At 34.5% G+C, this 18,724-nt stretch overlaps 1 protein-coding gene across 1 annotated transcript in view; it reads right to left on the reverse strand.

Moving 5' to 3' along the window:
• STPG2 (sperm tail PG-rich repeat containing 2) overlaps positions 1-18,724 on the reverse strand; it is a gene marked incomplete in the record, with an annotated part of 262,587 nt that overhangs the window by 141,208 nt on the left and 102,655 nt on the right. Inside the window, 1 exon segment of the mRNA XM_072406812.1 lies at positions 9,217-9,383. Coding sequence (XP_072262913.1) covers positions 9,217-9,383 — 167 coding nt within the window.

Consider the following 18,724-nt stretch of genomic DNA (forward strand, 5'->3'; position numbering starts at 1 on the left):
GTGTACAGAGCTAAATCGGCCTTTTCTTTATCCCCAGTTACTGATCCAACATCCTTTATGGGGCCTACATGCTCAGATCTGATCTTTTTGCTAATAATATATTTTTTTAAAAATTGAGGGTTTGACTTACTTTCCTTTGCAATCTGTCTTTCATTTTGAAGTTTTGCACATTTTATCTCCTTTTTACATTCTCCTTTTGTTATATTCTTTATAGTTTTCAAACGATGAAGGTGATCCTTCTTTTTTATATTTTTGGAATGATCTTTTTTTGTTCTTTATGGCTTTTTTAACATCAGCTGTGAGACACATAGGATTTAATTATAGCCTCTTTAATCTATTACTCATTGGAATTTCACCAAGGGCTATTGGGATGCCACCTTATTAATAAGAAGGCATCACCACACAATACACTAAAGAAAAAGAGTGGAATATAGTCAACTAAAAGTGTTGCTATCAGAACAATGGTTCTGGTGATGGTTTTATTAAAAAAATAGGTAAAAATATGGAACATAAAAAATCTGCTGTTTTAGTACTTTCCTAAAAAGCTTTTATATAATCTGAGATGTTCTTTTGTCTGTTTTTCATTATTTTCTACTTATTCTTCAACTGGTCAAATGTAATGTAAACAAATCCTGATTTTGGAAACAAAAAACATTTCATATTTTTGATACTTTGCAAGACAGCATAGCCAGGTCCCTGACCCTTTGCAACCAATGCAATAAGATGTAAAAGACATATAATTGGATATAAATAGGCTGAAATGAACTGATAAAATCTTTTATGTGCTGCACCTTTCTCTTACAGTCTGTATTCTGATGCTCCCATACTGATACTGATGCTCAACAGTTCAAAGCTGTCTGATATAAAATAGTTTCAGGTATCAACAAGAAATGTATTTAGGTAGATTAAATGAGGGTATAGTTTATGTTTTTAGTTTTTTCTTCACTTCTAACTTAGACAGAACAGTAACAAGAACTGTTTATGCTTTTTCTCTTCTTGCTTCAAATGTTCAGAACATTTCGTACTGGGAAAAGCTTTTTCTATGTAAGTGAAGCACATGTGTTTAAATCATTAACACAAATTCCTACAGAATGCAACATCATATCAGTGTTTCCAGTGTTTGGCACACACCATTTTATAGTTCAGTGAGAAGTCACACAGAATTTTTCATTCTGAAGCTTTTGCAATACCTGTAGAAGGGGATCATCAGTGGAGTACAGTTAATGTTTTTAACTGATCTATGTATCAATTTCACATAAAACCATTGCTATGCACTTCCATCATGCATATCTGTATAAAATAAGTGATTAACAAGAAACAGGTGCTGACCTCTTGGTATGCTTGGAACATTCTCATATTACTGAAACAACAACGTAGTTTTGATTTATTAAACCATGGGTTAACAACAAGTCGAAACTGAGCCTAGTCTTACATTATCATTTATCTGCTTACCACGTGGATAAAATATTATAACTTTTATTAAATTTACCCAGTTATAGAACCTAAACACAATTGAAACAGTATGTGTGTATTGTAAACAGTAACTTTTTTATTTTAACAATATGCCCCATGTAAAAAATAAAAGTGGCTATGCAAACCTTTTTATTGCTTTATTAAATCCAGGCCAGCAAATATTTATCATGCCACAAAATGTTCTGCTTCCCATTTATTGTATTACCTAATTTCTCACTATGAAACCTTATCTGAATTAAAAAAATGCATGTGGAAAATCAACCTAAAACTAATAAATTAACCAAGCTCGCCTAAATATTCTACAAATACCATTATTAAGGAATGTTTTGCAAACAGGATAAAAAAGGATCTGTATATATATATATATATATATATATATATATATATATATTTATATGTCGTTTTTTTAACAAATACATAATTTCACCTGTGATTCCATGGAGAAAGCTGAAAAACATCTGTCAGTGTAACCTAAAATATAAGTTGAGGTAAAGCATACCTGAATTTAAAAATAAAAAAGTCACCAAGAGGTATAGCTTATTAAAGCCCTGGCTTCTGCTGACTTTTTGTTTAAACTTTACACTGTACTGCGCACGCGCCATGTAGCGTAGCTCTGTGTGCAGTGGTGCAAGCCGCCAGAAACAATGTATTTCGTGTGCACAATTTACATTGTAACATCATCATTGACCATCCAATGGCCAAAAAGGAACCTTCTGAGGATGCAGCGATGGCAGGTCCTGGGTGGTTCCGTGCAGGTAAGTCTGTGCCACATTAGGCAAGTATGCTGTACATGATAGCAGTTCATTACCCATCAATGAGTTTAGTTCCTCTTTAAAGGTGGCACCTGACGGGCTGAGGATTGTATATGTTGGATAATTAATACCTACCTGCAATAAATGTTGCACAATGTTGTACTTTTTTTTTGTGAAGTTTTATGTGTCACCAAAAAACCTGCTTTATTTTCACATTTAAAATAAATAGAATAAACACAAGCAAAAAGAAAATGCAACTGGTCCAGGATTGAAATAATTTGCAACTAATTAGCAGATAATTTTAAAGAAATCCATTTCAGCTTTACTGGATCACCCAGGTTAACCTATGATAGTCCACCTTCACCAATCTTGAAGAGATTTAATAAATCAGGCCCGTAGTGTTTCAAAGTTTCTTGTATATTACCTGAGACTAAAGGAAGAACTCAAAGCTTGATGTATTTTAGCACATTCAAAAAATGTATGCTTTGATGTGCATAATAAACATTTCAACAAACATAACAATGAAAAATAATCTTTGTTGACTTTTTCGTTTCTATTTTGGTAACTGTGCATTGTTGGGGAAAATATGAGTGAGCAAATTACTTCAACTTGCATGAAATTTGGTGAATTCAAACTTAGCAGAGAGTTCCACTAAGGTGGAGGAGAATCCTGATAGTAAATTCTAGTCATTTTTAGAGACAACAGGCACACTACTGTCAAAATAGCATGGGAAGCTAAGCACTGACATGGGGACAAATAATAAAGACCAGTAGTTTGCTCTGACTGTCCCTGTTCTCCCTTATCACAAATGAACTGAAACTGGCTAATCTCTATCAATTTTCTAACCAATGATAATGAGTGCTGCAAATAAAAGACAGCTACATAAAAATATGGTCCATAACAACTGAATGATGCACTCTAAACATTCCAAGCTTAATTTTAAAAAATCCTATGACGTAAAATGAAACAATATACTTTGAAAATAAATGAAACCACCAAAATACCAGCACAGCATCCAAAGACTATTTTAAAAGTAGAAGTCTTACAGCAAAACATGTATGAGACCACCATCCTTAAATCAACAACAAATGAAAAAAAATGATAAATAAGAATGAAAAGGTAGCAAATAGATGAAGAGCTAGAAATTGGCTTTTAGTTAGGTTTCCTTACTGATAATTACTTCTACTTATGAAGTTAGTCAGCTCTACGTATGCAGGTAATTCGTGAACCTGAACCTAATCCCTATGGGGGATCACCGCAACAAACATAGCCAGAACCCACAAATGTTATTCCTATAATATATCCCTTTAAAAAAAACTGTTAATCATTCTAGTAAGCCACTAGACAGTACATCAGAGGGACTGTATGTATATAACTAAGGATAACTAATAATGTTGTTGCCTGTATACACAGAATACTATAAACTCAAGCACTACTCAAACTACAGTAATTATCTCCTACTAAATTTTTTGTGCTAAACCAAACTTGTCTGTAGCTTAGTTTTCTGCCCTTATCTACAGACCAACCTTACTTATGTGCACATAAAATAATCAAGTAGGTCAATATTCAATGGAGGCCAGTGACTCATGCCAGCCATACTTACTCTCAGATAACGTATCATTCTGTTCTTGACCCAAGTATACAAAATGACAAATGTATTATTTTGATATATATACTATACATATATGCTATACATCCAACATCAAAAGTTGGTAACCAAAGACAGCTTAGTTTTGAAAACCCTGTAAAGACCACCTCCAGCCAAAAAGGATTTTTGGCAGCAGCAAGCACAATCACCACCTGGCCAAGTGTTCTTATTCGAGACTCAGGCAGCCTTCGTTATGGGCAGTTTATCAAGGCAGCATGGATTATATTAGTAATGAACAGTGGATTGCACTGGGTATCCTGGTGGGGCTAACTAGGCATATTTGCAGCATGTATTCCTAAGTAAAAATCCGCTTGCTTTCAAGCACATTACACTTTCATTGGACATTAGATTAAGATGCTCTCAAGATCATTTATAGTTTACTGACAGGTACAGTTGACCTGCACTTAACCTATTCTGACCTGCAATATGCCTGCTTCTAAGCTGCATCCAGCTGCTTTGTAGTCCTTTTGACTTGTATGAGAAAAGTGAAGCATTTAAAACACTAACAAAACCCTGACAACATAGCATACAAACATGAATTACAGCAAGGCAGACAATCATCTAATGGTTTCTGTCCTTAAACTGTACATCTTGTGCCCCTTCTTTTGAGGCACACAGAGCAGCTTGTGGACAGTGCTTGTTGAAAAGACAATCTACTCTGCAAACAGAACCTCTATCGGTATAGTAGAAGATATGTTAGTTGCCAAGAAGATAGGCAAACACCATTATGGATGCTTGGGCTAAATCAGTTTGCACAGAATATGCATGTAGTGGCAGCTTGTATTCAAACAAGGCTTATGCAGAACATGACTATGAGAAAAAGATCCCCCATATTTATAAATCTAATCGCCTACAAAAAGCTATTTGTCACCTGTTCCAGTATCACTTGTGAATCATGACATTTTATGAAGATGTAATGAGCACTTTCAATCAAAGCAAAATTTATTACATGGAAAAATGTTGCCAACATTTTGGAAAACCTCTTAGTGAATGACAGTTGTCGGTTCCTTTTTCTGTGAAGAAAAATGAATAAATCTTTTACCGTGGGAGAGTATGTGCACAGCATTTATCTTTCACCTGCACTGTTAAAAAATATTAAGCCTGGTGCTAATGAAGTGTGAGCTGTAAGAAAACATGGAGGTCTTACAATCTTCTTGCTAGACATGTACCCCTCTAAGGTCGCCCAGAGCTGAACTAATTTATTTAAAAAGGCTTTTTTTCCCCCGTGTCCAGCAAATCTCTTCCGTTCATGCAGATACAGTGAGAACAGATCTATAATGATGAAAGCTCACTGCTCCCTAACATTGGCTCGTCATGATGATCGGTGATCAAGTATTACACAGAAAGGGTTCTGATATTGGGCCTGAATATCTAAAGCTTTTCAAGACTAGAGAAGAAAGACTATCGAAGGAGAACGAGGGTGATCCAGCAAACATGGAAAGGATTTCTAGCAATTATTTGCTACTATCACCCAGGTTCACCCATGATAGTCTATCTTCTCCAGTCTTAGAGAGCTTTAATAAATCAGGCCCGTAGTGTTTCATAGTTTCTTCTGTATTACCTGAGACTATAAGAAGCAGCCCACAGCAGAAGCTAAGGGCTAAGCTTTAGGACAGCAGAAACATTAACTAATGTTTCCCCACACACTGAACTTTCTGGGTGAATATCAACATGTGTGCTTCAAGGGTTAACTATATCTGAGTGGTCAGAGGATTACAAAGAAGACATTGCAGAAAACATTTTGATCTGTAATGTTTGGAGTAATAAATCTATTAGTTTATAGTCTTTCATAAACTTTATGAGGCATTGTAATTCTGATATTTCATTTTTATGGCAAACAGTGTAATGAAAAAAGAAGAGTCATGTATGAGACATTAATCAACGCTTATGACAAACACCACACAATGAATAGGTTCTGGCTCAATGTAAAGCAGTTCTCATTTAATTACACATCTAATTTAATTGCATTCATCAAATCTAGGGGATGTGATTATGTTTAACTAAACATCACCCACATATTAAGTAGCTATGTAGAGAAAATGGCTCTGCTGAATTAATAATTTAACAACAGCCTTAGTTTACACAACAAAGTAATCCCACATTCCACTTTACAAATCGGACTTGTGAACAACCTTAGGTCATACAACAATAAAAAAAACAAGTTTGTACTTGGCAAATATTCGGAAATTAAAAAGTACAAGCAGCATAAGACCCACTGAGGACATTCTTAAATACTCTACTGATTTCCTGATGATAAAAGATTCTTTTTTCTTAAAACTTTAAGTAGTTTTTCAAATTTCAAGACCTGTTTTTGTGGCATTCCCTTCCTCCCAGCCAAAGCAGTACTAATATACAAAAGATAAGCAAAAAGTAAAAAGTTGCAAAAAATCCGTGAAGACCTGCAAAAATCTCTGGATTGCTCTTTTTTTGTTCTTTTTTTGTACACAGTTCTGATCTGATAAGAACATGTCACAACTTGGATTATGCAATGAGTCTTTATTAAAACTGAGAAATTTCTCTGTTGGGCTGAACCAGACGACTACCATCTAGAAGTAGATCCTGATCCTTTCCTTTCTGGCCTATTTAGACAGTAATCACACATTACTGTTTTGCTCTGTATGCTGTGATCTGTACTGACACATTACCAAGTACAGAGACAGCATTGGAAGCATCACTGCCTCATTTACCTAGTTGACCTCCTTCTGACTTGCATTTGACTTCCTTCGAAGCTACATCATTCTTATTGAAGAAGCTCTTGCATTCTATTGAATTGTATGGTGAAGGATGCAAGTTTTGACACAAAAAGCCCTAAAACACATTGTGAAACTGGAACAAAATAATTTGAAAGTCAACACTTTAGTCATTAGGGGAAAAGTAATTATAATAATAACAACACAAGGACAAATGAAAAAACATAAATAACTATAAATCATCAAAGAAAAATAGCCACATTAATAAACAAGACCCTCTGCACTTATAGCTGTGATGTTTTCAAAAGACATCTTCTGATTCATCTTCACTAAGTAGGTTATTTTTTTTTCTATAATCATTTATTTTCTTTTCCACAAAAAGCAAGCATTGTTATTTGCTCACATTGTTCATTTGTAAGACCAAAGCCTAAACCTGTTTTAAGCTATTGTCCACAACAAAAGTAAAAACGTTCCTGGTCACAGCGGTTTTCCTGTATAGCACATAGTGAAGGTTATTGTATGTGCATGGCATACAACAGAATGTACAATGAATGTGCTTGTAAAAAAATTCTCTACAGAAAATTATATAATTGGGTTCATTATTTCCAATGTAATAGCACATTTATTCATTTACTACAGACTCGGCTACTATGTGGCTTCATTCCATTGCTTTGACTAATTGTAGATGAAATAAGGTGCCTGTTGTTTTTATTCCTCGCCACAGCTGTGTATATGAAAGCAATTCCGCTGTAGATGATACGGAGGGGACTTTGGCATATGGAAAAAAGCATTATTTGGATATAAGGTTTCCTGACAAACTCAGTGAAATATCCCCTGTGGTGCTTCTGTTTGTAGGAAGTCTCAAAGGTTGGGAAGATAAGAAAGAATCACTTTTATAAAGATGCCAGTGTTTACCTCTGCTATTTTACATACTCTGCAAACTGGAATTTTTTATAACATCATCAGCCTATGAAAACCTGCTTGAATATATTATATATACTCAAGTACAAATAATAAAACCCTGATGAACATAGTATATTATATATTCGACTTCAAATAATTATTTAAAGAAATGTATAAAAATGTTTCCTCTTTAGCCAAATGGAAGCAACTGTTTTATGTAATCAGTCATGTCAGAGTCAGAGAGATCATATTAGTGGTCTAACATTGTTCAGACAAAATCCGTATACAGGAAGACAAATTATTACCATTACTTGTAGCACTTTTATGTCAATTGTCTTCAGTTCTAAAACGCTCTAAGCTCCTGGCAAACCAACCTAATGCATTGTATTCTGTGATAGAGTTGTTTCTTTTTGCATTCACCATTACATTAGCTTTCAGCATGTAGATATCAATAATTAGGGTATTTGTGGGCATATGAACTTGAAGTTTACTGGCATGAAGCATTATCACAATGCTTTATAATTCCCGGCATACACCAGATTCCTGATAGTGTAATGTAAAAGATCTTATGGTCATTTTCTTTAAACAAGAAACAGATTAATACAAGTGATTAGGAATCTAATTGGTAATGACAAGTCTCAGGGAATTGTCCAAGAAATGTTTCTGGCAGTTTTAGACAATTCACTAACACAAATAACTAAATGGGTAACTGCAGCTGACACACTTAGTGGGAGTACAGACTGGTCTCCCAATTCTTTATTGCCCATATAGTTATCCTGCCTTGGATCCCAACGTATGAACAGATACTATCCCCCCCTACTGCACTGCACAACAGTGCTAGGAAAAGAGACTGAATGGTTAATGTAGATCAGAGGGGGAATTTTGACTACAGAGTTTTGGGGTCAAGTAAAACTAGTACTTCCCCTGTTTACTAGCCAAGTGCCTAAGTTGTCTTTGGACAACTGTCCTCCACATTTTTTTTTATTTTGGCCTATGATAAGTATTTTTTTAATTTTGTAGAAAGATAAGAAACTACCCATCATCAGTGTCAATCTCTGTGTATACAATACAAGAAAGCTATTTCCACATTATTATTATACCATTGTGGATTTTAGCTTTGCAAACAATGTAGTATAATACTCTAGGACAATTAACTCTGGCTCATCCTATGAAAAATTAGCCCAATAAAAGTTAAAAAACACCAAGGTCCTTTAAGTTCAAGCATCAACAACTCCTCCATCTTTAGTTCAAACAAAGTCAAAACAACCCCCCTATGAAACTGTTGCAAATTTTACCAGACTAGATTTTTACAAAAAAGTCCTTACCCACTTATTAGGCCAGTAAGATTATTTCTCTGGATCAAAAATTATTATTACAGCAGCCCTCAACCAAGGTTCCATGGGACTCTAGAGTTACTCAGAGATTGACCTTTATTAGATAGTGCCTGCATAGTTCTGGATTAAGAGCCTCTGGGAAGTCAGCAGTATGACACCAATAAACTTTTTAGCTGTCTGTAAGAGGGACATACTGAGGACCACTGTAATTGTTCCTACTAACCTTGACCTTCAGATCTTGAAATCAATGTAAGTGTTTTAAGTTTTCCTACATTAGTAGATTATTGAGGCCTTTATTCCCTTTTCGACTAATAGCGTACCTACAAAGATGAATGGTCTCCCAGTTGTCACAAGCAAAGATTTAAACTTTTCAATTGTTAGAAGATTTTGCACAACGCATGCATGAGATAATCTTACCTGGCACATAGGTGTCTTTGTGCAGAGCAAGGTCTCTGGGGACTCCACTAAGAAAGGAAGATTGTTTTCTCTTTGCTTGGACTGTCCTGGGCGGCCTATATTTGCCCTTGGCGTGCATATTTTCATATGATTCACTTACATTGTAGGAACCAGGAGGTGGAACATCCTAAAATAGAACCCCAAAAAATTTAAATATTTTTATTTGTCAGATCAAGAAATCCATAGAGTACATTATTAACAGATCTTTCATGGTGATCTGGCTATTCCAGCATGCTTTAACCAAGATATTTATGTGCCAACATATTTGATGACATGCCTGATACCCGATACAAAAAGAAATACAGCTGAATATCACATTGGTAGGATGATACTCACTTTTCTATCCCAAAATCACAGCCAGCACCAGATTAATGTAGATGGCATCACCATAAACAAGGTAAATTCCTCCAGCTTGTCAGGTGACAGTATTTGTACTGCATCCTCAGAAGAACTCACATGCCCCTCATACACAACAGCCCCAAAGGAGTGGTGGGGGAGCCCCCTAAACCTGAGGGGGAATATATCTTGGCAGGGGTCAAAAATTTGGAAGGATCTGGGTGTTTTGGTAGATCATAGATATAACAGAAGCATGCAACAAAGCTCCAATTTCTATAGCAAGCAAAATACTTTATTCTATTAGAGAGGTACAGACTCCAGAGATTAAGACATAATCTTGTCCTTGTACAAAGCATTAGTTAAACTTCATTTGGAATATGCAGTTTTGGACACTAGTTCACAAAAAGGATGTTGTGGAACTAGACAGAGTGAGAGAGTTAATCTTTTATTTTACCTTCCTTGGTTCCTTATTCCCCTGCTCATCCACATGCTAAGCTCCTATGTCAAAAAGGCTTTGGACTTGTGGTAATAGCATAAGTCTTGCATTAGTTTGAAATTCTTTTGAGATCATTCAGAATCTATTGACATGTGCATTTGACCTGATGTGTTATGGAAGTGCAAATTCCACTTAAAGGTTATTAAAACCCATTGGCAAAGTCTTAATGCAATTTTTAAATAACACCTTTCTGATTTTTATTGCATTTATTGCATTGTTTTTGTATCTCTATACAATGCAGGCAGATTGTGGCTGGTGGAAGAAGCAATGTTCTATACATACCTTTCCTAAAAACATCACAGCACGTTTCGTAAGTTGTACTACTTACACCTAAGCCCTAGTGCAAACTATGGATTGACTTACATGGAGGATGTTTCGCAAATATCAAAACACCTTAATGGGTATATATAATTGCTGAGCATGTAGTACCGAAAGAAAAAAAAACTAGAAAACCCAGGAAAACTCTAGGAACCTTAACTGGCACTGTTAAAAAATGAAGAAGAAATTCTACTGAGGCACTTCTAGGTCAGTAACACTTTCATAAACATAAAGCCTAACAATCCACTTTACAGTAAAATACAACACATGTATATGTTATGTATAATTAGCAGAACATTCCTGTTCAGACCCTTATCGCAAGATCTCTTTTAAGTACCAAAAGACATGGTCACATGACCACTTAGCCTTTACTTTTCACCCTTTTGGAAGTCACTGCCAATGTGGGGTGGACACTTTCTATTGGCTATCAAGTGGAGAGGTTGTTTAAGGATTAAGAACAGGAATCTACAACAGCGGCGTCAGTTCAAGACTGTCAAGGACCATGCACTGGAGGCACATCTGCAGCTTTAGATTAGCTGCTTTCCCCTGCGCTCTTGAAACAGAACTGCCAAAGTTGGCAGATTTAGGTGAATATATCTTGCCTCATACAGTAAGCAAGGTGGATTAGAGAACGTTGGGAGGAAGGTTAAATAATTGCCCGGAGATGGGCTTTCAAGGACACCAGAAAACACTGACAGTGCTTTCATTACAGAAAGTACCAGTGTGACTATTGACCTTGACTGCAACTGGACGTTCTCAACCCCCCCCCCCCCCCCCCCCCCCACACACACACACACACACACACTTCCCAAGGCATCAGTTTTCTAAAAGTGTAATGGATATAGCGTATTTATTACCATGCATTCTATGCTAACTTTTAAGATTGCTGCAGGGGAAAGATTGCAATGCTACTGAAAACTTGGAAGCACATGTGCAACACTGTGATCCCCTTATTAAGAGGCCTACTGGCAGAAACAACCATTATAAAGTTTGGGAGAAGGAAAAACATAGGATCTTCAGAAAACTGAAGATTATGTAGCAGTCCACGTAGAGAGATGTACTATTTACAGTGACAAAAACTGACATACATTCTAATGTTGCAATCTCTTGGGGAGGAGCTTAGTACATATATTAGGCATACGAGGAACAAGCACTATTAGTTCAGAAATGAACACCAAAATGTAATGAAATTTCCCATAAAAGGTACTGCAAATAAAATGTTCAAAAAATATTTCTTTAGATATATAATTTCTGTAAAAAGGCATATTTGCTTTCAAGTGCCAATATTATTATGATTTTAGTCATTGAAAATTATTTTAAAAGCAAAAGTCTAGACTTGTGGTGAAAAGTACAATAGGGTTTCATTTTAAGTACAGTGTCAAAGTTTTAAATGTTCTTTTTCTTTTATTATTATAGCAAAGCAATTATCTACAACAGGATTCATAGTTACTGGAATTGCGATGTGACATTTATAGTCATAAAAATGTTTCGATGATATTGAATGAATACGGGCACTTAATACCCAAGTGTAAAATGAAAGAAAGAAAAAGTTCACATAGTCATACGCAGGAGGCACTATAAATTAATAAATCAGGGATATGGGAAATTATTATTAAAAAAAATAATTCCACTGAGAAAGGTCTGTAAAACCATACTTTTCAAAATGAATGTTTCCATAAAATATAAACAAACAGAAGTTGTACAAAGGGGAGTATATTGATGAAGGCCATATATATGTTCTACTCTAACTCTCAATTAAAGATCAAAACTTTTTATTCTCCTTCAATATCTCTATGCTTTATAAGTAGAACAGAACTATTTCATGACATTCAGGAACTGTATTGGGTTTTAAATATTTTACAGTATGTGAATAACTCTTTCTTTAAAGTCACATCAGTCCTCCATTGCAACACATGCTGAGCTTGACAATACAAATAAAAGGAGGCTAAAAGCATTTTTTTTGTTCTGCATGTCCATAGCACAAAATGTATAGAAGGGCAATCAGTTATTTTTAATGGTGGTGATCAGTGCTTTCATCCTTGTACTGTAATGACCTTAAATGGCTGATTAGTAGCTCCATTCACTTGAACAAATTAAATAATCACCATTTATTAAAGATGTGAACTGTGTGTAAAAGTTTCCTTATGTGAGAGAGAGATATAAAGTGACAGTGAGATAATGGATTGGTTGGGTTGTGACAGTTGGGTTGGTGGATTTAAAGCTGAATTTTTGGCAAATATAGCAAGCACAGATGAACAACGCTTTGTTTTTTTTTAACCATACCATAATTTAATTGCAGTGTATGAACCTAAATTTGATAGGTCAGCCTCCTATTATCCCTTGTATACCATGTGCTTAAAAAAAGAATGGGGAAAGAAGCAAAGACTGGAATGACATAAGTATGAAATGGAGGCAGAAAATGTTAATGTAACTTAATTACAGCCGTGAAAGATAAGGTCTTTTACCCTGGCAAGCAGGGATGTGCCAAGCCAGCTGCTCGGTCTCTTGTACCACAGAGTTAGTTCCTTAAGAACCATCATCTGTACATTTGATAGCTGGAAGCTCACTGCTGCCCCCATTTGTCTTCTATGGAGCTTTCACAGGGACACCATGCACTTTTCACTGGCATGAGGAATCGGTAAACGCACTGCAACCTCATGGCCAGAGTAACCATAGCCTAATCTTACGACTGAATGAATAGAAACACAAATATATTTGTTAGTTAAAACAGTCTTAAATATTTAAATAATGTGTGTGTTTAGCTTTGCCAAAAGTTTTAAACTGTTTACATTTGCCTGCAATAAATTGTATTACAGCATTAAACCTAGACAAGAAGTGGGCTTTAAAACCTACCGGATTCATAATGATGTGCTAAAAGAAAAACTTTAAAACTAGATTTTTCTGTTTTTTAAACTAATGTTTAATTGTAATTTTTAATAAAAAAAAGCACATAGAAAATGTATTTTTCCACAAATACATTTCTATGTGATATTCCATTTGACAATAGTTTTGATAATCATTATTTTATTGCAAATTATTTTATGGTATCACTATTTTATTATACATTTCTTAACATTTAGATGGCACTACTGAATGAGATCGTCATGGAAATGACAGCAATGGCTTTGTGCAGTTATATAATAGACATCCAGATAACATGTTATCTCCAAAAATGTGATATCACAACCACAGAATAAAGAGTCAGAAAGAATATAGTATTTGAATGTCAGTGCAATTAATACAGCGTTTTTTTGTTATCTGAAGGCTTTCAGATTAAATAGTAGAATGAGCTAATTTGTATTATGCATTTATTATTCAGTGTAATCTGTATATTAATACATTTTGGTATGCCTTACATTATTTTAGACTTCAAAAGACTGCTAAAGCTATACATTATAAAGTCTATTACTGTCGGATGGTCTATAAATTTTAAAAACGTCTGTATGAGGCTAAGGAATTGATGCCATGTAAAGACACTATTAGTCATTTATAACATGACTAAATTGTCAAAGTGAATCGTTAGTTCAGATGAATGCCATGTATTTTTAAAGATTAAATTAAATTATCTCTGCATTATTTAATATAAAATATCTGGACTATACTATTAGAATCCATCTCACTCTGATTCTACAGATACATGCTACAAGAAGATCAGAAACTACTTTTGCATATTAAATATGGTTGTCCAGTAGAAGGTGTCATTTAACAAAAAAGTAAGAAATATATAATGTAACTTATAATCACAAAACTTTAGTTTGTTACACAATGTAATACTAAATGAACACCTGTAATGCCAAATGGCAACTTTTTTTGTGATGTTGTTGGGAACAGAATCCTTTTGCACACCTACATCTTTCTGCAATGTCATTTTTTTTAGAACTTTGTACAAATGTGCTTGCAGTGGTGCTGGATTAGATCGGGATTACTGATGATGAGTATATGTTTTAATGTGATGTGATGATTATAGAAGATTTAGGTTTAATGCTATAAATTGCTAAGAAAATTATAGCTGTTGCTCCCACAGAAATAATTATTTTTTTATCCCAGTTCCAATTTTGGATTTTCCATTATTTTTTCTTTCAGTGAAAATGGTCAACAGATCAAATAAAAAAGGTGAATAAACTCATCAGAGACTAAGAGGCAATAAAAACATGAAACAGAGGTTTCAACCATTTTAGTCCTATCAAAAATTTTAAAAAAGCAACTACAAATAAACTTTAAGAAATTCTTACTTAATGTATCGTATAACCCGATACCCCCTTCTCCCAGAATTTTGTAATTTACAATATTGCGTCTGATAAACTGCTGTTTTTCGGGGATTTTGACCTGCATAGCATCATACATGAGCTCTTTAAACTCTTGCCAGTTTACAACCTTGACCCATTTCATGTGTAGCCTTAACTCAATTCAGGAGGATTCTGAAGACCATCAGGAAGACAACAGACCAAAGATCAACTGCACTTTAGGTAAGTATTGCATATTACAAAAACATTTTTTATCACAAAATTACTTGTTGATACAGAAGAAAGTAGACTTCAAAATACTTTATTATATGGCAGCAATCAGAATTCAATTTTCATTAGTTTTCATTGTATAAATGTTCTTTCTGAGTTACTACACACTATCATTGCGTATTGTGTCTGATGTTAGGAAATCAGAGATTTACTTTGTCATTTGGCTGACAACAGCTTAGAGGTTCCTTAAACCATTCTTTTTTGTTTAATATTATGCTGTATTTGTCCTAAAATATTTGGAAGTTCTGTGCCTGTAAGAGGTCTGTGGATGACTACACATTGTATGTTGTTTTGCTTTAGTAAACAGAATTGAGCTTCTATTTTACAGAAGGCTCCTAAAATTTCGATAATCATTTTACCAAAAAAATTTTAGTCTTTTGCACTTCCAGCTTACTTGTCTCAAAGCATGCTTCTTTTCCTTTTATTGCATTAATTAAATGAAATGGAGAAATACAGTGCTAAACTAAGCTGTATAAAAATATAAAACATTCTAATTAGGGCACATTTACAGGAGTATCCCCATATTGGAAGTATGGTACCTGCCTATACCAGTGGTACCTAACAAGCAGGCACTTCATTCAATTCTTATGCATCTTATATCCCATGCTGTATGGGTTATCCTAATACAAACAAAACATTAAGGGTGAATTCAGATATTGGCAACTTAGTGTGTTGCGTTATTGCACGTATGTTCAAATTTAAAAAAATAAGAAATGGCCCAACAGCATGAGTAATAAAAGGGGACTCAAAATTCTCCATAAAACATAATGATTGCCAAGCCCTGTAATATTCAACATGTAAAAATAGCCTAACTGAGGGCTGACTGGAGTTCCCTCCTTAAATGCCACATGATAGTGGAGTCCTTGGTGTTACACTGTGCATTCCCTGAAAAGAACATGCACAGTTGGAGTCAGGGGAGACCTAGGAGAAATCCCAGGGAGGTTCCCTCTAACAGTTTTATGAAAACCAACACAAATAACGTTTTTTATTTGTTTGTTTGTTTGTTTAACTTTGTTTGCTTTTGTATGTACTTTATTCAGCTTTAAAACTATGTTTATTTACCCTGAGTTATCATAGTTAAAGTCTCTGAGCTCCCCTGAAGAAGCCACAGGGCGAAAGCATTGGGAAAAAAATACATTTTTGCGTTGCTTTACAAATCTTTTGTTGTAACATTATTCTTGCTTTGTTACCTATACTACATAATGCCTAAAGCTTAGTTAAACTCTGTCTAATGCACATCACCAACTATTAAGTAAATATACAAACCCACTGCCAAAAAGCTCTTCTTTTCTGTTTTTTCTACTTTTACAAAAGGCTTAACAGCACACCAAAAAGTCAAAGTAAACAGACACACAGCATTGTTTTCCATGCACCATAGCAGTACTACATGGTAATTGAATCTGACATTCAAAATGATGAGTGCTAATGCATTGTAGTAATGTACTGTATTTTAAAAAAAGGATATCTAAACCCAAGAACAAAAATGTAATAAATGTATCCGTCAACCGTTAGCATTATTATTTCAGCTACACTTTGTAAACTACAAACCTAGCACTTCCCTATTTATTTTTAAATTTAAGAGTTCCTACGGTGACAGCCCTATTCTCCCTATAAAGTGTGTTACTGTCCGTCAAGCAAAGTTTCTTCCCTTAAAGTTCACTTCCTAATATCCAGGAGCCAGCCACACCGTGTACAACATATTACAGGTCATCTGGCATAGGAAAATATAGCCCCTGGCTTTCATTTGTCAGCTTACTACTATAAATACCTGTTTTTACCCAAATGGCTTTTGTACCCAGCTTAGCTTAGATCATTTAAACAACTGACCATTGGGTAATAGGCTGCCAGTACACAATCATAACCTAAAGACACCCAGTGTGCATGGCATTTAGGAGATATTAGTGGGCATTCTGACATTAAAGTTTTACAATGGTTTATTTCAATTTTACTCTAATAAAGGACACTTTCACACTGGAGCTGATAATTAATTTTTGGAGATAGCAAGCTGCACACCACTGCACTTCATTACTACCCACTATGATGGGTCCTTCCTGTCCTTTTATTAATGTTTCTAATTCTAAAGCTTTAACAGGTAGCAGATGTTTTGGTATAGGCCTAAGATCCAAGGAGACACAATAGGTTGATTTCAAAACTAACACAAACACCTGCTGGCACCATAAGTTGCCTGTATTTTAACATCATTTTAAAGCAATTTTAGGCTCAATCAGAATCATTTTAAATGTCAAATTAAATTTAAGTGCAACATTTCAAACTGGCTATTGTTTACAGCAATTTTATGTGTTTGCAGTATATTGGCAATACAAATTAATGAAAAAAAAATTGGAATGCTTAAACAGCACAAAATAATCAGTATATTCATAACATCCCATTTAGCAATAATAGCTATTTAGGTGCATAATAACAACTTTACATCCAAAGGTGATAAATTAACCCCAGGGAATGTTCCTTGTTATATACATCACCCCAAGAAATCCCTCTTAACGAATTCAAGTGTTTAAAAAACAGACAACATATGGCATGTGTATGCTCAATGACTGTACCAGGGAACCATCTATTCAGATTCATTTATTGTCACAAATCTAGTCTTTGTTTTCAGCCCCCAAATGAAAAAGATAAACTGCACTTTAACCCCTTTAATAAGTAAGAAATAAACCTGTATTTGTTTTTTTTCTGGGAAATCATTGACAAGTGAATGGGGATCAACATCTAGAGAAATGTGAATAGGCAATGAGTGAGCCTGTCATTTTTGTCACACATGAAAGATGTTAAGCAGTTAATGCTAGGCTATTAGTCACAATTTTAATAATTCCCACTATGAAGCATAAGGAGATAGTAACAAAATCCAATACTGACTGCCACAACACCATGCTGATTTTCATTAAATTTGTTCAAAGGGGACCCAGCATGGAATTACTAAACTACTTTCATAGGCAGATGAATAAAGAGGCTTGTCTATTTATGGAGATCACACTCAATCTTTATTCCTCTATACACATGGGTGGCAGGCAAAATTAAAATTCACCAACTCTTTACCCTTTTTCTAAGCCCTGATAAACATTAAATTGTGACTGCAACAGAATGATGAGAAGAAGGTGACATTATATTTTTATCAAGTGCCACTTTTGTCTTTGATGTTTCTGTTTTGAGCGTGCATTTTTAATACGTAATCATGAATTTTACTTTCTGATTTTCTGAACGTGATCCAAAAAAAACTAGGTGAAACTTTAATTATACAGTTAGCATGAGCTAGCTACAAGATTAAAAGAAAAATATGGGCTTTATGACTTTTTTAGAATCAAGGTTAACTGTTTTTTATAACATGTAATTACAGTTGTCACATTAAATATATATATATAAATATATATTTATATATATATATATATATATATATCAACTACTCTGCACATATCTCTCAAATTTCATAAATTTTACTTAGTCAAAGTTGAATTACAAATCTTAATTACTACCAAATTTACATTTTAAAGAAATTCAGCAGTAAAACATTGTATACTTCTCTGTATAAAATTGAATTGCATAACCTATTGTGCTTAATGGTGAGACTATTCTGATTTTGGTGAGTTTGAGTCATATTTGGCTACTTTGATTAGTACCTCAAGCACCACTAAGCAAAAATATACACATTTTACCTACTTGACAAAAAGAAGTCACAAATGTGTGTTTTTCAAATGATGTGAAAGAGTTTCTAAAAAATAGAAATAATGGATTTAAAATAACTGAGCTCAGCTCTTTGAGGACACGTGGATGTAATCCATTAGGTCCTGG

This window comes from Pyxicephalus adspersus, chromosome 3, assembly GCF_032062135.1.
Source record: "Pyxicephalus adspersus chromosome 3, UCB_Pads_2.0, whole genome shotgun sequence".
Taxonomy (NCBI): Eukaryota; Metazoa; Chordata; class Amphibia; order Anura; family Pyxicephalidae; genus Pyxicephalus; species Pyxicephalus adspersus.